The 25,813-nt window shown below is 36.7% G+C and overlaps 1 protein-coding gene across 3 annotated transcripts; it reads right to left on the bottom strand.

Annotated features, from left to right (window-relative positions):
• Nucleotides 1–1,026: 1,026 nt before the first annotated feature.
• TMEM41B (transmembrane protein 41B) lies at nt 1,027–24,313 on the bottom strand. Of its 3 annotated transcripts, none has more exons than XM_055317870.1 (8): nt 24,236–24,313; nt 23,985–24,110; nt 13,598–13,715; nt 11,245–11,373; nt 6,513–6,606; nt 5,584–5,688; nt 4,478–4,616; nt 1,027–2,911 (listed from the first exon to the last, which is right to left on the bottom strand). In XM_055317870.1, the coding sequence occupies exons 2-8, from the start codon at nt 24,103–24,105 to the stop codon at nt 2,742–2,744; spliced, it is 876 nt and encodes a 291-aa protein (XP_055173845.1). In that variant the 5' UTR covers nt 24,106–24,110; nt 24,236–24,313; the 3' UTR covers nt 1,027–2,741. The 3 variants fall into 3 exon arrangements, with proteins under 3 accessions (XP_055173845.1, XP_055173847.1, XP_055173846.1); XM_055317872.1 differs by having other exon boundaries at nt 23,985–24,107; nt 24,236–24,309; XM_055317871.1 differs by lacking the exon at nt 24,236–24,313 and having other exon boundaries at nt 23,985–24,229.
• Nucleotides 24,314–25,813: the final 1,500 nt, after the last annotated feature.

Genomic DNA, 25,813 nt, shown 5'->3' with positions numbered 1-25,813 from the left:
TGGTCAGTGGGGAGTCTGCTTCTCCCTTTCCCTCTGCCCCTACCCCCTGCTGTCTCAAATAAATCAAATCTTAAAAAACAGAACAAAACAAAACCCAAGGAGAATTTTTATAGAGAAATCAGCATATGAACTATAAATTTAAACATTTATCTGTATTTACTTACTACAATTTATTTTTTTAAAGATTTATTTATTCATGATAGAGAGAGAGAGAGAGGCAGAGACACAGGAGGAAGGAGAAGCAGGTTCCATGCCAGGAGCCCGATGTGGGACTTGATCCCAGGACTCCAGGATCGCGCCCTGAGCCAAAGGCAGGCGCCAAACCACTGAGCCACCCAGGGATCCCTACTTACTACAATTTAAAAATTGATTTAAGATTCTCAAAAGCCAATTATAAAAATTAGGTATTTAGAAAATTTCTATTCTTAGAGGTGAAAATGTGCACCAGAATTTTAGGAGAATATAGTTTTATTCAATGAAAGGCTGTTTTGTTTTATTTTAGCATAAATACTTCCATGAAATAAATCCCAAGTACTACATTTAAGTTTTTACAGTATAATTTATTCTTATTACACTTTAATTTGCATTAAGTATCTTAGAAATATTATACTCAAAGTAATAGAACTCCAGAGAAAGGTCATTAACTAAGAGGTGAATAGTCTCTGTGTGTCAGCTTCCTAGTTAGCCTGCTTGCCTTTCCCTATAAGTACTTGCTCTCTGGTGGGGATTACTGTGTAATTGTCTTCAAGACATGGCTGAAGCTTGAATCTACATCTGGTTATCAGGCCAAGTCTGTAAATCCATGAATACAGGCCACTGACTGCATTTGGGGTACATTCAATGATGATGAATCTGAAAAAAGACTGATTATTCTCTTAAGAGAAGAAACTATACCCCATCTAAGTGGCAGCTCAGTCTTTATAAGAAACTCAGAAAAAATAATCAGCAAAGGGAAACAATCAATGATAAGGATAGGGATAATACTCTGAGAATAGAGTAAATACAATATATACACACCGGAGTAAATAGGCTTCTCCTGAGTCCAAGCTCTTACTTTTATTTTTAAAAGTCTGATAAAAATGTACTCAATTACATTGTATACAGTAATATTTAGTGAACCTTATCCAAAAAGACTTATGTTTTAAGTTCATTTGTAAAAATAACAAACACCTTTATCATTCAATCTCTGGTCAATAAGGAAGAAAAACCTTGCTAGAAATGACAATAAATAATTTCACACAAAAGGCCAGGTGACATAAGAATAGTATATTAATATCTTCTTTGTATTTACAATAAATCCATTTGTTAATACTGTGATAGAAAAAATAATTAGTCCACATTATGTAGTAGAAACAGGCTTTGAGGATGACCATTCCTCTCACAATAAAAACAGACAAGGATTTCTCCCACAGCTAAAGTATTTTAAACATGACAGTCTTGGATGAAGGTAAAATTGACAGAGTACTTTACCTAATAAATCAGCTATGTCTTAGAATCAAGAAATCAAAGGTATTACCATTAAGCAAGCAGCAGAAAGCTGTTTAATGTTTCCAGGACCACTTAAATAGAGTAGTTACCATGTGAGAATTTCTTTTTACTTTGAGTTATAAAAAGTAAAAACACTTAAATTGGATAACTGCATTAATCAAAAGCAGTCCCAAACAAAAAAGCCATCAATAAAAATGAAACAAGGCATTCTTCTAAGTATATCATGCATAAAAAGGATAATTACATCATACATACTTTAATGACCAGACCAATAAATAAATGAGGTAAATTTTACAGTTATTGAAACAAAAAAACTATATTTAGCCACTTAAGTGTTGCACTGCCACTGCTTCAGTTTCAAAATATAAAGTAATATAATTAATCTATCATCTAAAAATTGCATACTTGAATGTTTGTTTTTGACCCCTTTTGAGATAGTAAAGGGAACTGTGTAACAAAATATTATCTGAATATAAATTATCAACACCTATATAATACAATTATCATGTAATCGCCATTTTTATATGCACAGTGGAAATACTGTGAAAGCTAGAAAAAAGATGAAAATATACTGGCCAGAATTTTAAATTTCAGACTAACTCATGATAACCTAGAACAGAGAAAAACAAAAATAAAATTTACAAAATAGATATAGCTTGATATCCTTTCTAAATTCAATAACCCACCAACATGCAGCTTCTAAACAAATCCGTTACATCAAAGTTAAAAAAAAGAAAACGTAAATCTCTTTTTGAGCTTTAGTTTTCAAGTTTATGCTCTTAAGGAAGACTAACATTAGCAAGAACTGCAATACTATTTTTAAAAATCTAGAATCTTTGCTTTTGAATTTTGTATTTGCTTTCCCTATTTTAGTTATTATTAAGGGATAAGAAAAAAAAACATTAAATTATCAAGTCAAGGATAAGTATGTATAGCCCACTCATGAAATATATTAAATTGAATTAGTTGGGTCAAGAATCTCCTACTACACTGCTACTAATTATCTAAAGCTATCCTTGGAGTAGTAATTTAGAAGACGTCTATCATAACTACTGACAGTACTTTTCATAGTATATCAATTTCCATTTTTACTTTCTTTTCTCCCTTGCCACTTACATGCATTATTTTAACTATGTGATAGGAAATTTTATTTTAGAAACTCGTTTCAACTACCGAAGAGGTGATTTTAACACATAAACCTGCCAATCCTGAGATGATGATGATGATAGGAAGACTAAAACCTAGATGATTTCTCACTCAAATTTCTGCTTTAATTTCTTTTGGAAGATGGCTGGCAGGATAGAAAGAAAAGCCAAAACCATTAGAACAAATACTGAGTTCCAGGAAACAGCTTCCCCTGCTGTTGTAAGTTGGTATAGTGTTGTTCCTGCTTTAATTGCTACAAAAGAGGGAGGTGCAACACCTAAAACAAAAACATAAACAATCATTTTTTAAAATAAGATTTTGTAATATAATATACTTTATATTCACAAAATTATTCAGAACTCATAACAGCACTGACATTATTCTAACACTTCATTATCTAATACTTTGAACTGATTCAAGTAAATTTGTATTTAAATTTTTTAAAATTACAATTGTCTCTGTGCATAAAATTTCTTGTAAGAATAATATACTGGTCTCCATTTTGGAAAAATGTAATCTAGTTGAAAGTCCCTCACATTTATTTCCACATAAAGAAATCAATCTTTCATAACTACTTCTGAAGAATCTGGAAACTCAAGAAAAATTTCCCGAAAATAATTTACATTTACCAATAGCTTTTAAAAAAAAAGAATGTGCTTTGATCCAGCAATTTCAACTCTAGGAAATGCTAATGTATATGAGCAAAGATCTAGTGTCAAGGATATTCATTAAACCATTATAAGTAACAAAAATCTGGAAACAATCTAAATGTTCAAAAATAAGACTGAGTAGATTGTTATTTATCCTGGAGACAGAATATACTTTTAAAAAAATGAAGTGGTAGGAGATACTCAGAAAAATACTCAAAATATGAGTAAGAGCAGTTTATAAACAGCATAGGTAGAACAACTACATTTTCTTAAAAACTAGAACAAACTGAAAAATTACTTCAGCCCAAGTTGAAGTTAACTAAATCTCTAGGTTTCCACCTATAAAATAAGGAGATAGGAACAAAAATTCTTCTGATTCCACGAATGCAATGTTATTTTACAAAATCCAAAATTACCCCTAAGATTTTTAAGTTGGTCAATGAGTTTTTTAAAGTAGCAACAAAAAAAATTTATTTTGATTATTCTTTTCAAGTAGACCTATAAATACGAACTTAAACTTTAACACATACTCAGTACAAGAAGAATCTGTTCATTTTATTGGTATCTAAACAATTCAAATTAAATTTGAAAGAAATGCATAATACTCTTGCTAAAGAACTATCAGAATTCACAAAATGTATAAATGAATCTTTATGTCCACTAATTAATTTCAAAATTAAGTGCCAATTCCTTGAAAGCAATAACATTTTATTAATCCTTGCTTCCCTCATACTTTTGGTAATGCCCATAGTAAACACTGATGTCAATAAAAAGAAAAACAAGATCAACTCTCTCCTGAAAATTAAAGTTCAATATTTCAATACATGATTTAAAAAAAAAGGGAGTAAATTATTCAAAAAGGGCACCTTGATTTTTTTTCCCTCCAACCAGGAAGAGAAACGAATTAATAAAAATCCTGCTTCAATCTGTATGATCAAAAAAATATCTTTTTTTTTTGATCAAAAAAAATCTAATAGAAAGTGCTCATCTTTAAAAGAAGCAACACAAAAATAATTAAATCAATACAATCCAACAGATATTTCTGAGTATCTACTTATATATACCAGACCCTCTGCCCAAGAGTTATATATATGGTGCTAGCGTGTGTACAAAGAACACGAAATCTAGCCCATCCGGACACTGTTAGGTATCTATACAATGAGTTCTAACACAGAGTGAATCAGAGGCCTTACCTAGAAAAGTGCCAATAAAAAAAACTTTCAATGGCACATTTATCACAGGGGATGTAATATTAATAAACCAATTAGGCAGAAATGGTGTTATTCTCAAAAATATGATGTAGTTAATGAGATGTTCTCTATGACGCTCAACCTGTCATAAGAAAGAAACCAGTTAGGATCAAGATAAGGCCAATATTGAAAATAAATTGCTTAATATAAAAATACTTATTTCAAATTCCCATTCCTGGATAGTTCAGAATCTATCCAACAGAAATGATCATGGAGATATTCAGCCAGTTAATTAAATAAAAGCACTGAATATAGTTTATATTTCTAGATCTTGCTTTACAAATAATGATGGTGATTTGTAACAAAATGCTTAATTTCTCATGTACTAGTCTATAAAGCAAAAGGGTAAAGCAGAAGGATTTCTACAATTCCTCTGAGCTTTAACAAGCTGTTTCTTTTAATTCTTTATAAAACTAGATCTTCTTAGCAACACTGTATTAGACCTTTCTTTGTAGACCTTTCTCTTGTCTTTGTAGAGATCCTGAATGAAGAGAACAGCCATTTCTACTGATGAAATGCCTTTAAGGAGTTGGTTGATAGTTTTTCAGTGACCCACTACAGTGGGCTACATCAACACAAAACAGATGTCCAAATATGTGAATGCCTTCACAGACATGTTTTCTGCTCTGATTGATTTTATTAGTAATGAAGAAGTAAAACTACTGTATAGTACAGAAACTTCATATTTGAAATGATTAACATTCATTATTTGCCCACTACTTTATTTTTTTTTTTTAAATTTTTATTTATTTATGATAGTCACAGAGAGAGAGAGAGGCAGAGACACAGGCAGAGGGAGAAGCAGGCTCCATGCACCGGGAGCCCGACGTGGGATTCGATCCCGGGTCTCCAGGGTCGCGCCCTGGGCCAAAGGCAGGCGCCAAACCCCTGCGCCACCCAGGGATCCCTTGCCCACTACTTTAATTTACTTAGGTCAAAAGACCATTTTTATTAAAACCCTGAGTCTGGGTTAATTCACATAGGGACTATACACTGACCTCCCAATTAGCCAAAGAATTACATTAAATAATTTAAAAATAGATGTTTACCTGTTGTGACCATTTTACTGCTTTCTCTGTTAGGTATTTGTATACAACTGGCCTCCCAACTAAATAGGAGAGCATATAGCAGAATGAGGCACCAAGTCCAGAACACTAGGAAATAACAAGAAACCATAAGCATCGTATACTTTTCCACCTTAGTCACATGGATATACTACTCACTTAACGAAAAGCTCAACTAGTATACTTTTGGGGTTAGGGGAAGATATTCTGCATGACATCTTTTGTGCAGAGAGTAAGAACCCATTTGATCTAAATCTTTCTCAGACCAAATTATGACTGAAATGAGACCAGCTAAAACTAACTGGCACTTGTGATTAAACTCAGATAAGGATAGCACCTAACCTAAGAATAAAATTTAAAGAGTCAATTCTTTTTTCTTTTTTTTTTTTTTAATTTTTTTTTTATTTATTTATGATAGTCATACAGAGAGAGAGAGAGAGGCAGAGACATAGGCAGAGGGAGAAGCAGGCTCCATGCACCGGGAGCCTGACGTGGGATTCGATCCCGGGTCTCCAGGATCGCGCTCTGGGCCAAAGGCAGGCGCCAAACTGCTGCGCCACCCAGGGATCCCTCAATTCTTTTTTCAATTGCTGTGTTTGAAAATACTACCCCCAGCCCTGGACTTAATGCGTGCCCATCAACACTCTCAGACTATCTGAATTACAAAACACAATAGGAAGGAAAGGCTAAATTAAAACAGAGTATATAAATGCAATTAAGTCTGCAATGCCCCTGCTCTAGGAAAAAACCCAAACTATAACATCTGCTTATGGGAGGACTTCAAAGATACTACTTTAACATTAATCACCTCTTAAAACTAATAAGTTTATGCTTACATAGACTGGTAGGACTAGATGCCATCCTTCTATCAAAAGCTTTTTCCCTAGTCTTCCAAATTCGTTTTATATACTTACCAAACAAACAAGAAATAAGGCTAGCGGAAAGGGATAAAGAAACCCTGAAAGTATACTGAGAAATATAGAGCCCGGAATAGCAAATGTTTGCAAGCTGTTAACTTCTAAGTTAAGGATTAAAACATAATAAAATGGAAATTCTAAAAGACAAATCAAACATTTCAGAAAAAAAAGTATCAACATAGAAGTTATATTAATAAGATTACATCCATTTCTCAGTATTAATAAAAGTAAAATATCTAAAAGTTTAAAAACCTACAACTCAGTTTAACTCTACACTGACCAGTTGCCAGCATTACCATAAATACAATGCTAGTAAGAATGTGTTACTAAAAGAAAAAACAAGACAAATACCCAACATGTACCAGATAAAGAACTGGGCACTTTGGCAAAAGAAATGAACAAAACAAAAACAAAAACAAAAAGAAAACAAAAACAAAGAAGATCTTCTGTAATCTTGTAAATATGCGTCTCTAATGTATTGCATTTACTCCTTAATGTGTTCAGGAAATGTGATTTCTGCAGATATTTAGGTATATATAGGATATGATAATTACTGGTTTCTAATTTAACATATACATTTACCTCAATTCACTCAAAAAAGTACATCTAGAGAAGATTCACCTCCATCCCTGTATCATCTCTCTCCCCATAGGTAAGCACTGTTACTGGCTTTTAAAGACATTCTTTCTTTTCAAGAAAAATGTAACAAAATATTGGCATGTGTATGTGTTTACTCATAGCCTCCCCTTCTTAGATAAAACATGGCATACTGACTTACTATTCTGCACCTTGCTCTTTTAACAATATATCCTGGAGAGAACGATGCCTTAACAGCATAGAGAGACATTTTTCATTCTTCTAATAGATACAGAATCCACTCCAGAGTTTAGATTTACCATGGATTATTCTTTTTCTTCTTTTACAGATTTTATTTATTTATTCATGAGTCATACAGAGAGAGAGAGAGAGAGAGAGGCAGAGACATAGGCTGAGGGAGAAGCAGTCTCCTCACAGGGAGCCTGATGCAGGACTCGATCCCCAGACTTGGGATCACGCCCTGAGCCAAAGGCAGACGTTCAACCACTGAGCCACCCAGGCGTCCCTAAAAAACTTTTTAAGTTACCCAAAGATTTTAGCCTTAAGGAAACAAAAAAGAGATGATGGTGAGACTTTTAGTGACATCCACAGCTCAGAAGTTCTCAATGACTACCAAATACCAACTGAACATTCTAAATTCCTTAGCCTGGTACTCAAAATCCTCTACAGACTGAGCACAGGGTCTAGCCTATCTTCCTAAACTTATTTCTCTATCCTCCTTCTTATATCCTAAACTCCAAGTAAACTGGATGCCTAATCACTTAACCATGCATGCCCTGCACTTGCAAGGTCTGCTCTAGACATGCTCCGACTAGAATGAGACAGTGCCCCATCTCTATCCCTAATTCCCCATTGCTCTAGTAGTTGTTCCACTTCCGAATGCTCAAAATACTAGATTTGTACTTAGCATATAATTATGTAATTATAAACATAAAATAAATAATCATATAAAATACGTTCATTATATAAGAATATAATAAAAACTGGTTAAATAAATGAATAAAATAATTATGATAAGAAAGTCATTTATATTCACAAGTTTGAAGTTAGATAATACCAAAGAATTAATACTAGTGCTGTACTGCCGAATACGGTGGCCACTATCTACATGTAGCTATAAAGACACTGAAATGTACTTATTAGTCTGAATTAAGATGTGCTCGGAAAAAAAAAAAAAAAAAAGATGTGCTCGGAATAGAAAATACATACATTTCAAAGACTTGGTATAAAAAAAAAGGATGTAAAATATCTCAATTTTTGTGTTGATTACATGTTGAAATGGTAATATTTTGATATATTGGTTCAAGTAAAATGTATTATTTAAATTGATTTCAGATGGAGTGCCTGGGTGACTTAGTCAGCTAAGTGTCCAACTCAGGTCATGATCTCAGGGCCCTGCATGGGCATGGAGTCTGCTTAAGATTCTTTCTCTCTCCATCTGTCCCTCCCACAAATAAATAAATTGATTCAGGTGTTTTTCTTACTTTTTCTAATGCGCCAACTTGAAAATTCTATATAGTTAAATGCCCTAAGATAACGTCCTTCTCTTTGGATCACTGAGTTTAAAAAAGTACCTTTTAAATATAGAGCTAAAGATTCAAAAGTGAAAAGAGAAAATTGTAAGACAACATGGATTTGACAAATTATATTATGAAAATCTAAAATGAAATGCAAAATCATTATAATTACTTACCAAGGTAACAGTAACAATATGCAATAAAACATGAATTAACAATATTAACCAATATTTAAAATTTAAAACCAAATGTATTTTATAATAATAAAGCCTTTTTAAAAAAGATTTTATTTATTTATTCATGTGAAACAGAGAGAGAGAGAGAGAGAGAGGCAGAGACATAGGCAGAGGGAGAAGCAGTCTCCATGCAGGGAGCCTGATGCAGGACTTGATCCTGGGACTCCAGGATCACGCCCTGAGCTGAAGGCAGGAACCCAACCGCTGAGCCACCCAGGCGTCCCTAATAAAGCCATTCTTATCCTTTCAATTTACTTTCTGCAGGGTAGTTTATTCATTTCTACTAATTTGCATATGGATATTAAGATAACTAAGCTATAAGATTATTACCCCATAGATTGTCAAGATCCATTTATGCTGATTGGCCTTATGGGTAGGCATCCCCTTGAGTCTCACCCAGTATCCCTCCCAAAGTTGAGAGGCAAAATAGGGCAAAACAGGATGACTTTCCAAAGTAACAGAAACTATATGTCTTGTTCACAAAAACCTTATAAAAGCCAAATGAAAAAAATGAACCAAGTTTTTATCTTCCTTAGGAAAAATATTTTAATTTGTGGTTAAACTGCATAAAGGCAAAATAACCTGTAAGTCTAATACTATGGTTTTCCCTCATAGATTCTAAAATAAAATTAGTAGGAAAGATAACAATTATGAATTTCTTAAAGCAGTTGATATACTACTAAATTACAACTAGTTGTCAAATAACTTGTTGAAAAATAAGTGCATAGTAATTCTCTAAATTTTCTTTAAATTTTAATTTTTCTCATAATAAATAATGACAAAGTGCCTATATACACCACACTACCTAAATAAAAATGTATTCCCAGTAGGTGGATAAAGGAGTAATGTTTGTATCATCAGCAAAAGTTTTTGTAAATGTACTTTTAACAAACTGCTTATGCAAGGAATAATTGGTCCAGAGTGCTTAAGTATATACTCAAAACATTTGTATAAGGAGACAAGTATAGAAACGTGTTAAGTATATACGTGTTAAGTATATTAACATCTAATCTAATCTAAATCCAAGAAAAGAAAATGCTATGGAATTTTAGGAGAAAACGTAATTGAGAAGTCCAATAACCAAAAGCAATTCAAGAAACAAAAGAGGAAGCCAGAATAGAAATAGTTTGAGAGAAAAAAGAAAAAAAATTGTTTGAGAGAATTAACAAAGTAAATTAATTTTTAAATATAAATGCTGGCTGGCAGGGTGCCTGGGAAGATTAGTCAGTTAAGCCTCCAACTCTTGATTTCAGCTCAGGTCATGATCTCAGGGTCATGAGTTCAAGTCCTGTGCCTGGCTTTGTGCTCAGCAGGGAATTGCTTAAGATTCTCTACCTCTGCCTCTCTGCTTGTGGTTCCCTTGCTCATGAGCCCACTCTTTCTCTCTCAAATAAATAAATCTTTAATAAAAATGGTGGTTTAGAAAGGTTAACGATTACCTTTACAAAATCAAGAGATAATGTCTTTCATTAACTGAGAATATTTGAAAATAAGTTGAATTTAAAAAAAAAGATACAAAAAAAATCAGATTAAAGTCAAAGTCCATAAATTCAAAGATTAATCACCAGTAGCTAAAGCCATTTGAAAATACATAGGAAAAATAAAGCTATTTTCCTGACTGGTTAACACAACATATATTTCTTTTTTTTTTTTAAGATTTTATTTATTTATTCATTAGAGACACAAAGAAAGGCGGAGACACGAAGGGAGAAGTAAGCTCCTCAAGGGGACCTGGATATGGGACCAGATCCGGGGACTCAGGGACCACATCCTGAGCCAAAGGCAGACGCTCAACCACTGAACCACCCAGGTATCCCATTTCTATAAAATGAAGAAATACATACCAACAATTATTTCAAAAATTCATATCCTTTGAATTGACCAATTATCCTCTCAAGATCTTTTTACAAAGAAACCATTAAATGGAAGAAAAAGTCACGAACGAAAAGATTCATAACATGACATGTAGAAAAGCAAAAAAGTAAATAAAAATTATATCTTCAAACCTAAGGGAATATTTTTTTGAATTATACTGTGGTGACAATATTAACTCAAAATAAACTAAATCAAAATAATCAACTAATACAATCATAAATTAAATAAATAATTATCTTGAATAATACAGAGGAAAGGAAAATGTTTATAAGTGAAATAAGCAGAATACAAAAGAATTGGTAATAAATATTCAGAAATAATAACCAAGTTGAAGAGATAGGTTTAAAGTGAGAACTTTTTCCATTTTAATTTTTTGATATTTTATTTAATATCACACTGCATAAACGATTTTTAAAAGAAAAAATAGCTATGCATAACTAAACAGAACTTTTAAAACTTCTTGAATAAAACTAGAAAATGTTTTCTTTTCAGTTAAAAGGATACAAAATATATGTAGCAAAATAAGCTACAAGTACTTGTACATAAAAGGTGTCCTTATATTTGGATAAAACTTTTCCTAGAGCCTTGGCATCATCCATATCTCTGGGAACCTTCATATTCACTCTTTCTTCTCTAAAGAAATAAAATTAAAGTGAAAAATTTTAAAGCAGAAATTTGCCAAGATAGTTAATATCAAAATCAAAGTTCAAAACATGAAGTTTTATCCAAAATGATTTGATGCCTTGATCTGTAATATATTAACCATAAATTCTTAACTTTTAAGAGTCTATAAATTATTTCTTTAGAATGTTTTAATATAATTTCATAAGACTTGTAATCAATATATGAAAGTCAGGATGATCCAAACTAAATTAGGTTAAAAGCATTTGCTCCAACCCTGGTATAAATTTTGAGTTAAGAAGTGTACTACTAATATTAGCATATTTAAAACATTTAACATCATTTTGGGTAATCCTCATGATAACCTAGAGTCAATAATTAATTACAACTAAAATTAAGTAAAATTTTTGGTGAATTTACAGTTCATATCTTTCTGTAATATCCCAGCTCAAAGCTCAGATATAAATTTAAAACATTTTTCTTTTTCTATTAATTTTACTTTATATTTGGTGCCTTATTTAGAACTGAATGATTTCTTGTTTATAAAAGCTTCAAATAATTACCTTTGTGTTTAATATACATCGTGCCCATTTGTTTACATGATAAAATTTAACTGATCTTGCAGAATGGCTGCTGCCTAAATTCTATAAAAACAGCAGGTAAACTAAAATGCGCTCATTTACAAACTAAAAACTATAGAGATGTGCACACTTGTATGTATGCACACACACACACACAGAAATAAGCAGAAATAACAGGTCCATAAGAACATACTTATATGCAAGTCATATTGTTATTCTCAGAGCAAACCGGGAGCAAGGACAACCTTAACCTACATCTTCTGGCCCTACCTATCTCAGCTCCTTATGTCCACCTCCTCGATCAAAACCAGAAAAGATCTAAAATTCAATCGTACTAATATTAACCCATCAATAAATAGAATATGCTAGCCTCCCAAAGGCATTTACACTGATGTAAGAAATCAAAGTACTAAAATAAAAATAAGTTTAACTATAAAATTTCAAGTATAAGAAACTGTTAATGAAAGGAATTTAGAGGAAAACAGGAACTTCTGAACATCCTGAAATCACACTTCACAGTTATCCTTTTTTTTTTTTTTTTTACAGTTATCCATTATTGTATCAGTCCGGCCCTGGTTGAAGGTCTAACTACATTTTAGTCGTCCTTTATGTAATATATGATTACACAAGGGTGGTAATCCCATAGTTAAAACAACCCTGGGATATTTTGCCTTCTTAAAGTGTGTTTCAGGTCCATGATCTCTTCCCTAAAATTCAAAAACCTCTGAAAACCAAAAGTTCTTCATACTTTGTCAGCAAAAGTTGACCCACACTTATATAATTATTCATAGTATTTTATGCCCATTTCTCTGTAAAAATATTAATGTGCCTGATTATGTAATGCTACCCCAGATTCTGGTGGAGGTACTACATGATATATAGTATTTACTCCATGTTGTCTTTCCAAAATGGAAAAATTCTAAATTCTGAAACATGTTTCAACTCCAAGGTTTTGGCTAAGAAATTTTAGATGTATAGTAAATAAGGTATACGAGGTTTATACAAAGTCATTTCACTGTGAAAACTACCTATTCAGACCTTATCATTTCCATAAAATGGGAAAAGAGCTAGGGGAGAAATGTGGTGGGGATGGTAACGGATGAGTAGAAGGAGACAAAAATAGAAGGAAGGTAGAAAACATGGATGGAAAAGCAAGGAAAGGCAGAGGAGAAGAGCATCAGTGTTTTTCAAACCACAGGTCAATATCTTTCATGAATTTTAAAGTAAGTTTGCTTCATCACTACTGGCCTTAAAAAATACATAGAAAATATAAGAGACCACAGTCTGTTTCATGAAACTTTAACCTAATATGTAGAGATGTATGTAAGTGAGCAGAGGAAAGGCAACAGGCACGCGCATGCTGGATTAGGATATAAAAACTATTTCTTAGTGTGGTTATATATTTTTTTAAATTTGGAAAGCCTTTAGAAAGATGAGGCTTTAACTAGAGGAGCAGTGCTAGGAAAATACTGCAAAGAAAATCAAGAGGCATATTTGGAAAGGAGTGTTTAAATAACATGTCAATATGGACTTGCTACAAACCATGAAAGCTGATATACAATCACCATGACAGTTCCGTTGCTTAAAATCAGTTTTACTTTTAATCCATTTTTATCTATAAATGTCTAGGCATTTTTCAGTTTCTGTATACTTACTCACTAAGTTGAGGAAAATTTTTATAGACCAAAAACATAACAAAAGCTGCAGATAAGAAAATGGACACCAATATAAGAAGTGACATTCTTGCTGACCCAGCTTCTGCACAGGCTTTTTCTGAAAAGGAGAAAAAAAAGGCTATTGTTAAGATAAATATTTTAAAAAGACCGTATTCTGAGTCAGCAAGTAATTTACTTAAAGGCTTTCCTCCTCAAAAAATTGTTTATACTTTTGCCCAAAACACTGTTGTAACATAAAAATTTTAACTATTATAGTTGACATTTATTAACCAGGCATTTTACTTTTGGGGGATATATCTGTTTCAGAAGCATGAAAAAAGAGAACACCAGAATTTGTAGCATTGCTTTGTTGTTAAGCCAAAGAGGAAAAGTAGCACTGCTCTATAAATACTATCACTAACTTTTCAATTTGTTTATCTATATTGGATGTTGACAGCATAGACAGAATGGCCTCTTAGGAAAAATGAGGTAACTTCGCAATTACTTCAACTGTCCTAAGAACCCAAAGATCAACTAATAACTAAAGTATAACTAATGTTATGCTTTCTTTTTTACACTGAGGGCTTCAGAATATAGTTGAGTCTTAAATGTTTTGGGTGGCTCTCTGGGACTCCAAAAATGGCAGAATTTGTTTACATTCCCTCACAAAGTAATCTTAATGTTATCTAAAAAAATTATATGCAAAATAAACGTAAGGAAGGAGATCTAGGAGACAGCAAGCAGAAGAATGAGCAAGGGTATTTTCACCAGGAACAGGTCAAAAGTGGGGAGGTTAAGATATCTTAGTTGTGCTCACTGGGGGAAAGGCAGAAATGAGTGGCTCAACTTTTATTGACTACATTTACCATTATTCCCTGTTTATACTGATAACACTCAGAGGATTAAAATATGTGTATGCTATAATAAGGACTATTTTTAGTTCTCTGAGAAATAAACTGATGGATCTAACTAAACTGATGGATCTACCACTATGCTTGTCCCCTAACTACTGTCTATGTAACTTCTATACACACTTTTATGGAGTATCCTAATCAGATGCCCATATTCTATTCATTAATTTGGCAAATCCTTCTCCACAATCATTTATAAAGGTGTTATTAGACAGGTGTCATTGCCTATTCTACTAATACCTTCCTTCTCTGGGAAACTTTCCCATGGTCCCCCCTTCCCTGCAAGGGGCTAATCTCACTGGCCTTATTACAGTGTGACTCCAACACTCTACCCTCCCAAACATAGAAGACTAACTTGCTCAAGGTTGGGACACTTGAGTCAGGTGTCTCTTGAGTCAAGTAGAAACAATTCATCATTGGCTGACCAAATTTTCTCTTGAAAAGAAAATTTGAACTAGGGATCCCTGGGTGGCTCAGCGGTTTAGCACCTGCCTTTGGCCCAGGGCGTGATCCTGGAGTCCTGGGATCGAGTCCCACATCAGGCTCCCTGCATGGAGCCTGCTTCTCCCTCTGCCTGTGTCTCTGCCTCTCTCTCTCTCTGTGTGTGTCTCTCATGAATAAATAAATAAAAGCTTAAAAAAAAGGAAAGAAAAGAAAATTTGAACTAAAACAAAGAGATGTTGTCAAGAGACGGTAGGTCTTGAGGCTGAAAGGTCAGGCAGTGAAGGCCACAGATAACATGGCAAAGCCAAAGACATGTACCAGATACTGTAAGAGAGGAAGTTGAAACAAAAATCCAGAGAGCCAAAATGGGAGGTATAGCTAACTTGTTGATTTCTAACTTTCTCACTTCACTTCCCTTGAAGCCTGACTATATTTCATTTCTTGCTCATAAATGCCAGTGAGATTGTCTCATACTCTTTTTTCTATATTCTCTTTTTTTATTGGTGCTGGTTTAAACTTATTTCCGCTTTCAACCAAAATGCCTAAACTAATTAAAAGATAAATTTCATTTTATCCCTTGTCTCATTATGGTAGTTTTATAGATTTTACAACTGGATTAGTAAGATTTTGCTCAATTCTATGTTGAATATGAAGCAAGAGAAACCATCTAGCTCTGTGCTACTTAAGGTATATTTTATGAACGAATCAGCATCACCAGGGAGCTTGTTAGAAGTGCAGATTCTGGGCAGCCCGGGTGGCTCAGCGGTTTAGCGTCTGCCTTTGGCCCAGGGCGTGATCCTGGAGACCCGGGATCAAGTCCCACATCAGGCTCCCTGTGTGGAGCCTGATTCTCCCTCTACTTCTCCCTCTGCCTGTGTCTCTGCCTCTCTGTGTCTCTCATGAATAGAAAAAAAAAAAAAGGTGCCTTCAATGGAGTAACAAACTAGGCATGCCTACCACTGAATACTCTAGTTCATTAACCCACTAATGTATTTATATATATGCCTTTTTGCAGCACAGAAAATTAAATAAAGACCTTAAACATCTGAGGTGGGTCAAATATGAAAAGGTCTCTGCAGAATCTCATGACAACAAATGCCTAATTGTCTATATCTTTGCCCTAGTTATGATATCTATTCACCCTAAAAAGTAATCAGCCAAAAGTTACAAAAATATCAGTGTGCACTAAAACTAATTCAACTAAAACTATAGCTCTCAATAGAAAATCTACTGAAATAGGGGATACCTGGGTGTCTCAGCAGTTTAGCGCCTGCCTTCGGCCCAGGATCAAGTCCCACGTTGGGCTCCCTGCATGGACCCTGCTTCTCCCTCTGCCTGTGTCTTTGACTCACTCTCTCTCTATGTGTGTGTCTCTCATGAATAAATAAAACCTTAAAAAAAAAAAGAAAATCTATTGAATACAAACTTCTCACAAAGCTAAAATGTTTCTTCCTACTTTATTAAGAAGTAATCTACTGGAAAAGGAATAAGAGTAGAATATACACATTGAAGTTTTGGGCATAGTTTTCTATGGGCTGACATTAAAGCAAAGACATGATAACACAAATATATAGTCTGTACTATTTCTCCAGAGGCTGTGACTTCTTTTTTTTTTTTTTTTTAATTTTTTATTTATTTATGATAGTCACAGAGAGAGAGAGAGAGAGGTAGAGACATAGGCAGAGGGAGAAGCAGGCTCCATGCACCAGGAGCCTGACATGGGATTCGATCCCGGGTCTCCAGGATCGCGCCCTGGGTCAAAGTCAGGCGCCAAACCACTGCGCCACCCAGGGATCCCTCTCCAGAGGCTGTGACTTCTTAAAGGCATGCTCCTTTTAAATCTACCAGGAATTAACTTGCCCGGCTTTCACTTTTCACTTACTTCCCTGCTTGAATCAAGTCCAGAGTACAAAAAGGACTGGTACAAATAATTTAATAATATGGGCATCTTTTAAACTCTTCAAAACCGCTGCTTTTTTTTCATTGGTAGATGTTTGTGGACAGAAGAATTACTGCTAAGAACATATTTTTTTAAAGATTCCATTTATTGATGAGAGACAGAGAGAGAGAGAGAGAGAGAGAGAGAGAGAGAGGCAGAGGGAGAAGCAGGCTCCACGCAGGAAGCCCCATGTGGGACTTGATCCCAGGTCTCCAGGATCAAGCACTGGGCTGAAGGCAGGGGCTAAACCGCTGAGCCACTCAGGGATCCCCTACTGCTAAGAATAAATGGCTGATTTTCCCCCATCACCACTCTACCCCTTCCTTGGTACTTTTCTTTAGATTTTTACTCTACAAGGTATGCACTCAAATAAAGAGTTGTTTAGGACTATCTGCTATATATCATAAGGTACAAAATGTTTTGCTCAGGGATCCCTGGGTGGCACAGCGGTTTGGCGCCTGCCTTTGGCCCAGGGTGCGATCCTGGAGACCTGGGATCGAGTCCCACGTCGGGCTCCCGGTGCATGGAGCCTGCTTCTCCCTCTGCCTGTGTCTCTGCCTCTCTCTCTCTCTGTGTGTGACTATCATCAATAAATAAAAATTAAAAAAACAAAAAAAAAAAACAAAATGTTTTGCTCAATCTCTGTTTTTAAAAAGCTGATACCACCATTAGCTAGATTCCCAAAGAATGGCACAAAGGGGTTTTGAGTATATAGAAAAACAAGATTATTGGGCTAGAGTAATGGAGTCACGATTCACAGAGCAGGTAGAAATTTGGTTGAATACTGAAAGATGAGAAGAGTTTACAGTCTTCTTAACTCAAACTGCAGCTAAATATATTTTTTACTTATTTTTTAAAGATTTTATTTATTTATTCATGAGAGACACAGAGAGAGAGAGAGAGGCAGAGACACAGACAGAGGGAGAAGCAGGCTCCATGCAGGGAGCCTGACGTGGGACTCGATCCCAGGACTCCAGGATCACGTCCTGGGCTGAAGGCAGCACTAAACCACTGAGCCACCCAGGCTGCCCCTACATATATTTCAACAGGTTATATGTTCTCTTAAATTAGAAATTAGGGGCACCTGGCTGGCTCAGTTGGTAGAACATGCAACTCTTGATTGGGTTGTGAGTTTGAGCCCTTTTTAAATAAAAGCTTTAAAAAAGATTAAATATAAAAAATAAAATAAAATAAAAAAGATTAAATAAGACATTTAGCATGCTAGCTCTAAAATTAAACTATAATATTTTTCTTCCCATTATTAATTTACCAGCCCTAAGTGGTCACAGGGAAGAAAGGTGTTAGGCAACATTTAACTAGACTACAGAACACCACCCTGAGTGTTCCTTGAGTACACATTTCTGTGACTGCCACTTGCTGTCTTACAATTGGATGATGAAATATATAGACATTTGAATAAAGTTAACCACCAGGTGTAATTTGATACCTATTTTCTGTACTCTTTAAAATTAGGCAAACTTTGGGCAGCCCCAGTGGCTCAGCGGTTTAGCGCCGCCTTCAGTCCAGGGCCTGATCCGGGGGACCTGGGATAGAGTCCCATGTCAGGATCCCTGCATGGAGCCTGCTTCTCCCTCTGCCTCTCTCTCACTCTCTGTCTCTCATGAATAAATAAATAAAATCTTAAAAAAAAAAAATAGGCAAACTCTTTCAAGCATTGTGTTCAACAGTAATACAGAATTCAACTGATAAGAATGCAAAAAAACAAAGTGACATTAAATATTGAAGCTCTCCTTTCTTTCACACTTACTGGTAACTAGGGGTTGTTAGCTTTATGAGTCAACATTTTTTTAGTATAATTCTATTAAGTCAAGAGACCAGCATGTAATTGAATTAGAGTTCTAAACAGATAAAAGTTGAAAACCCTGTTTCAATGATAATTCTACATCTAAATGTATAGCATACATATTTATAACGTGCCTTCTCCTGGTTGCATAGACATACGTCACTTAGCATTTAGAGCTACCCACTACAGTACTTTATACATTCGTTAACCTTCACATCTTCCATCATAGTAATTCCCAATCTGAATTATCCCATTTCTGCTTTCCAACTCCTCCCAGGCCAAAGGTACTGTTAGAGAAAGTCAAGATTATGTTCTTAGCTTACAAGTTCACATGCTTTTCTATCTTCATTACAGTTATCACTGGCAAACAATAATCCTTTCATAGCACTCTCCCAAAGGGCTATTTCAAGTCTCTTCAAGCCTTTAACTCTGTCTTCATCTATTCTCAAACAATGACACTGCCTTCTCACTTTAGTGAGCTCCCAAACCTCTATTAAGATCTATTCCCCAGGGATCTCTGGATGGCGCAGCGGTTTAGTGCCTGCCTTTGGCCCAGGGCGCGATCCTGGAGACCCGGGATCGAATTCCGCATCAGGCTCCCGGTGCATGGAGCCTGCTTCTCCCTCTGCCTGTGTCTCTGCCTCTCTCTCTCTCTCTCTCTCTCTCTGTGTGTGACTATCATAAATAAAAATAAATAAAATAATTTAAAAAAAAATCTATTCCCCAAATTATCTTCTCTTGTCCTTTAACTTTACATTAAATGCCAACCCACTTCCTTTCAGATTTTGCTACAAGAATTGTCTCTTCTCCGTTTACCCTGTGACTTCAATTCTTCCTCTAAAGACCACCTTTTCTCTAACTCCTAATAGGCACATATCCTTTCTAAAAAATCGTAACCTTAATGGCCCTAGAGCAGCTCTCTATTTCTCTTAATATTCTTATGATCAAAACCTTTTTTAAAATTAATTAATTAATTTATTTATGATAGACATAGAGAGAGAGGCAGAGACACAGGAGGAGGGAGAAGCAGGCTCCATGCCAGGAGCCCGACGTGGAACTTGATCCTGGGACTCCAGGATTGCGCCCTGGACCAAAGGCAGGCGCCAAACCACTGAGCCAACCAGGGATCCCATCAAAACCTTTGGAAAAGCAAAATCTTCCTAAATCTGCAAGATCTTAGGAATGACTCTTACTGGTCATCAGGTCTACTAGTTTTCAACATTGTTTTCTTTTTTTTTTTTCTTTTTCTTTTTTAGGGATTTTATTTATTTATTCATGAGAGACAACAGAGAGAGAGAGTCAGAGACACAGACAGAGGGAGAAGCAGGCTCCATTCAGGGAGCCTGACACAGGACTCCACCCCAGGTCTCGAGGATTACACCCTGGGCTGAAGGCAGCACTAAACTGCTGAGCCACCCGGGCTGCCCCATTCAGTGTTTTCTAAACCTACTTGATTCTACCATGAAGAAGCAAAAGACTTAACTGGGACTCTAACAGGTTTTCAAGGTTACAAGAATCTACTACAATATTTTTGGAAATAAATTTTATTTAAAGGGCTTTAGAATTATTTTTTTATTATTAAAAATAAAGAATGGTAGGAGTATCAAGTATAAATTCAAACAGCTAAGATAACTATAAAATACAACTAATTAACTATTAAGAACCCACACAGAGAAAGCATGTTTGTAGGTAGAAGAAACACCACCGCCAATTTTGTATAAAGGCTCATTCTTTAAGACTATGCCCTAGAACTGTGCTGCCATTCAATTAATACACCCTCACTCTCATCTAACCACTTTCACATGCTTCTCCCCTCCAACCACTGAAGACTCAAGCTTATAGTGAATGTCTTCATAATCCTAAAAGATTCATCATCCATTTAAATGATCCACCCAGCCTCAAAATTCTTACACCTTCATTCTTATTCAACTTTAGACACCTACTTTTTAAAAAATATTTTATTTATTCATGAGAGACACGGGGGGTGGGCAGTGGGGGGAGACACAGCCAGAGGGAGAAGCAGGCTCCATGCAGGGAGCCTGATGTGGGACTTGATCCCGGGACTCCAGGATCACGCCCTGGGCCAAAGGCTGGCACTAAACCACTAAGCCACCCTGGCATCCCCTAGTCACCTACTTCCAATGATAAACTAAGTTCTCACATCCCCCAAGACTGCTCTACCTTGGACATTTTTTAATTTTTTAAATATTTTATTTATTTATTCATGAGAGAGGCAGAGACACAGGCAGAGGCAGAAGCGGGCTCCCTGCAGGGAACCTGATATGAGACTTGATCCCAGAATCCTGGGATCATACCCTGAGCCAAAGGCAGACGCTCAACCGCTGAGCCACCCAGGTGTCCCAAGAGTTACTAAATTTTTATCTCTTCTCCAAAACCTGTAATTTTTTTTGAATGCCAACTTAAATACCGCCTACAATTAACAAAAATTGTTTATCATAATCTGGAAAATTGGTTGCTAAGTAGTCACTAATCACATCACTACCTGATTAGTACAAGTAACCAAACCCTATCATGTAAGGGATCTACAAAATCTTTTGCCCAGAAAAAGAATCCTAAAACTAATTAAAGAGAGACAGGCAGACAACAAAAAGAAAACACTGGAATCACTAATTAACAGGATGGATAAAAAAAGTTCTCTATATAGCACATAAATCCCTCTGTACCAACACCATTTTGATCCTGGCCAAACCTCATCTACAGAAACAGAAATCCTCCACTCCTGACAAATTAATCTCTTTACTGACATAAAGATTCGCACTAAACTTCCAGCTTAATGTTTCACCCAGCCAAAATCCCCTTACCTTCTCTCTAGCAATCCAAATCCTACTGCTCCAGGAAAGCATGCCTTCACATCTCTATCTTCCTTTTTTTTTTTTTTTTTAAGATTTTACTTATTTATTCATGAGAGACACACAGAGAGAGGCAGAGACACAGGCAGAGGGAGAAGCAGGCTCCATGCAGGGAGCCCGACATGGGACTCGATCTCAGGTCTCCAGGATCATGTCCTGGGCTGAAGGCGGCACTAAACCTCTGAACCACCCAGGCATCCCACAGATAATTTTCTTCAAAAAAAGGTCATTTGACAGCATCATAAAAATAATTGTGTTTAGGGATACTTGGGTGGCACAGTCAGCTGAGAATCAGAATCAGACTCTTGGTTTTGGCTCAGGTTGTGATCTCAGGTCTTGAGATCAAGCCCCAGGTCAGGCTCTCCGTGGAGTCTGCTTGAGACTTTCTCCCTCTCCCTCTGCCCCTTCCAGCTACATTCTCTCAGATAAAAAAGCACTTTGGGGGTTTCATGGTTTTATTTTTATACGTTAAAACAATAACAAAAATCAGTAATGAACAAGTGACTGCTACCAGGAACCAAATGACAATATTTAGGGAAATTGTTTGGAAAATAGTTCATCTGGAAACCCTTGGATTATTGTCACTCTCCATAGCAGCATCTTCAAACAATGTTTCTTTAATTTAGAGTGGATTTATACTTAGACAATTAATTTTTGGGTTTTTGAAGTTACTTGGCCCTATTGTCTATAAGATGGAGAAATACTCAAATACATAAAGCTTAAAAAGACTGGAAGCATTTGAAATTATTTGAAAATAAAATACCATTTTCTACAGGATACTCTTTAAAAAATTCAATATACTTTAAGTTTCAGCTGAATGTTAAACATATCATCTTCATATATAATAGATATTTTTAAGTGTGTAGTACTTTGTTGACTACACTTATTTTTTTTTTTTGTTGACTACACTTATAATGTTGTTAGACAATCTTAAAAGATCCTCTGCTTACCCATCACTGGTGGTAGAACACATTAGTTTAAGCTGCAGACAACTTAATGGCCATTTGTTAGGATCTCTTCAAGTTTATGGGCTTTGTAAAAAGCATTTAAGGGCACCTAGGTGGCTCAGTGGTTACGCATCTGCCTTTGGCTCAAGGCGTGGTCCCCGGGTCCTGGGATCAAGTCCTGCATCAGGCTCCCCCATGGGGAACCTGCTTCTCTCTCTGCCTATGTCTCTGTCTCTCATTAATAAATACACAAATGTTTAAAAAGATTTAAAAAGTTCAATCAGTTTCAACAATCAATCAACAGTTTCAACTGTTGAAAAGCAATTAAAAACTCTATCACAAGATGGAATAAAAGTATTTAGTTTCTAGGTATGCTTTCTTCTTTTTTATTATTATTTTTTAAAAAGATTTTATTTATTTATTCATGAGAGACACAGAGAGAGAGGCAGAGACACAGGCAGAGGGAGAAGCAGGCTCCAAGCTGGGAGCCCGACATGGGACTCGATCCTGGGACTCCAGGATCGCGCCCTGGGCGGAAGGCAGGCGCTCAACCGCTGAGCCACCCAGGGATCCCCTCTTCTTTTTTTTTTAATACATTTATTTTATCCTTTGCACACTTTTATTTCATTTTAAACTTTACGTAGGCTTCACACCCAAGGTGGGGCTTGAACTCACAACCCTGAGATTTTGCATGCTCTACGGACTGAGCCAGCCAGGTGCCCCTAGGTATGCTTTCTTCTTAAAATAATATTTAAAGTCCTGAGAAATGGCAGAATGGTGTAACATAAAAAGCTTGAGAATGAGCGATCTCAGTTAAATAGTAATTGCTAATATTTATTTAGCCTCTTCACAGAAGCCATTACAATAAGTGCTTTACATCAATTATTTTATGTAATCTCATGGCAAACTAAGCAAATACTATTATTACTATCATCTCTGTCATCCCCACTGTACAGTTTAGCCACTGTGTTTTGAAAGATAACAAGTCCAAAGGCATAAGTGGCAGAGCAGGAACTCACACACAAGTGTTCCTGCCACTTGTAAGTGGCACCTGTATATAGTTAAATCCCTGCTCTTAACTACTTGACTAATCAATCTGGCTTCGTGACTTTATGCAATTTCATAGCCACTCTGGGCCTCAGTTTCCTCATCGATAAAAAGAGAGCATAAGTGCTGAAGTTTCAGTTCTGTCCAGCTTCCATACTGTCAACCTTACATCCTCCTTGAACTTCAAAACAAGCCAGCGTCATTAGTTGTCTTATCGAACTCAACTACAACAGCATTTACGACGCACCTCCTCCGTGTCCGGCCTTGTGGTGGACCCACCCTCCCTGCTCCCGCGCCCCTGGGTGCCAGCAGGGCCCTTTTCCCTCGCAAATCCCCGGGACCAACTGAGGTCCTTTCCACCCCGAAGCCACGACGGCACACTCCTGCGTCTGGGCCAGCCCAGCTCTGGTTCCGGTTCTACTCACCCTTCAGGTGGTCTCCGTTGCCCGGCGTCGTGAGACCTGGCGTCGCGGCTGCCCTGTCCCCCACAGCGGTCGCGTGGAGTGCCCCGGTCTGCGATCGTTCAGCGACTCTGCCTTTCGCCATGGCTGCTGCAGGGAAGGTGGAGGAAGAGGAGTGATGCCGCCCCCCCACCCCCTTCACAACTACTCTGCCGCAGGATCCTTACAACACCCAAGGGCCACAGCCACAGCCACTTCCGGGGCGACCACCTCACCTGAGACGACCTCTGCCCCGCGAGCGCCGCGCACTACTGAAAGCTACGGCGCCCACTCGGACTAAGCTCCGCCCCGCACCACCCCCGAGGCTCGCGCGCTCACGCTCGCCCAATAACCGCGAGACAAGTCAGGGTCCCGGCCCTCCCCATTCACCGCCCCGCCCCTCCTCGCGACTTCAGGGAGCAGGCGCAGTCGCGGCGCCGGAATCCCTTGGTGTGGCTCGAGGACGCAGGCATCTAATGCGCAGCTTTAATTACCCGGAAGTGCGGTCCCTGAGACTGGAAACCCTTTGTCCCGGCCGCCGGAAGTGCCCGCGAGTGATTAGTTGGCGTTTCGCAGCGAATGCTGATTCAGCCTTGCTGACTTCAACGATTCCCCGAGGTGCTGTCTTCACCCTGGAGAGTCTAGGTGATGTTTGGTGTGAAAACGTTAAAAATAAAGCCTGAGCCAAGCCTATCGAAATTAAGGAAAGTTACGGCTCAGAGAGGAGCTATAACCTGTGAAGGTCACAGGGTGGCAGAAATGGGTTTAGAAGCTTTCCCTCTTCCTCACCCTGCCTCACTTTAGTAAACCCGGGTCAGCTCATTTAGCTTTTCCTTCTGCTGAGCCCAGAAGTGCGTTTTGGACTATTAACTTTTCCACTCTTAAATCTCAGAGCAGTATTTAGCTTACTCATTGATGAGTGTATTGGAATTCCCTCTTGAAAGCATCTTGGCAGTCTGCATAAAAATACTCTGTTCCTATCCAGTAATCACATTTCTAGGAAACTATCCATGGAAATAATACAGAGGAAGTTATTCTTAACACCATTATTAGTATAACGGTAAATGTGGAAGAAATCTAAAGCCCAACACTAGAGAATGGTTGAGTAAATTATGGGAGATTATTCAAGGGAACTGTTTAATGTACACAACCTCTGCCTACTTATGTTAAGATCTTCAGTGACCTCTCCAAGAGGTAGCCCCCCACACCCCAATGTTTTTCCTTCATGGTCATTAAAAGTAATTATTCGGATTCTTTGTTTACTTGTTCGTTGCCTGCCACCTCTACAATGGGAGCTCTATTAAGGTAGGATCTTTTTGTTCACCACTGTGTATCCCCCTGGAGCTGACAGTGCCAGCACCTTCAGTGGGAGTTCAGTAAATTTATTCACTAAATTTTCAACTATAGAAAATCGTATTTATGAAGAGACTAATCATGTGAGCAATGCTTATTCAAAAGTAAATTCAGGGGATCCCTGGGTGGCGCAGCGGTTTAGCGCCTGCCTTTGGCCCGGGGCGCGATCCTGGAGACCCGGGATGGGATCCCACGTCGGGCTCCCGGTGCATGGAGCCTGCTTCTCCCTCTGCCTGTGTCTCTGCCTCTCTCTCTCTCTCTCTCTGGACTATCATAAATAAATAAATAAATAAATAAATAAATAAATAAATAAATAAATAAATAAATAAATAAATAATTTTAAAAAAAGTAAATTCAAAGAAGTATAAAAAACAAAAATATTAAATACATTAGCAAGTAAAGTTATATTTTTAGGATAACGTCTTTGTTTTGTTTTAAAATGTAATCTCTATGCCCAACTT

This window comes from Nyctereutes procyonoides, unplaced genomic scaffold (assembly GCF_905146905.1).
Source record: "Nyctereutes procyonoides isolate TBG_1078 unplaced genomic scaffold, NYPRO_anot_genome, whole genome shotgun sequence".
Classification (NCBI taxonomy): domain Eukaryota; kingdom Metazoa; phylum Chordata; class Mammalia; order Carnivora; family Canidae; genus Nyctereutes; species Nyctereutes procyonoides.
The sequence above is the reverse complement of the archived record's forward strand: the minus strand, read 5'-3'. Positions and strand labels throughout refer to the sequence as shown.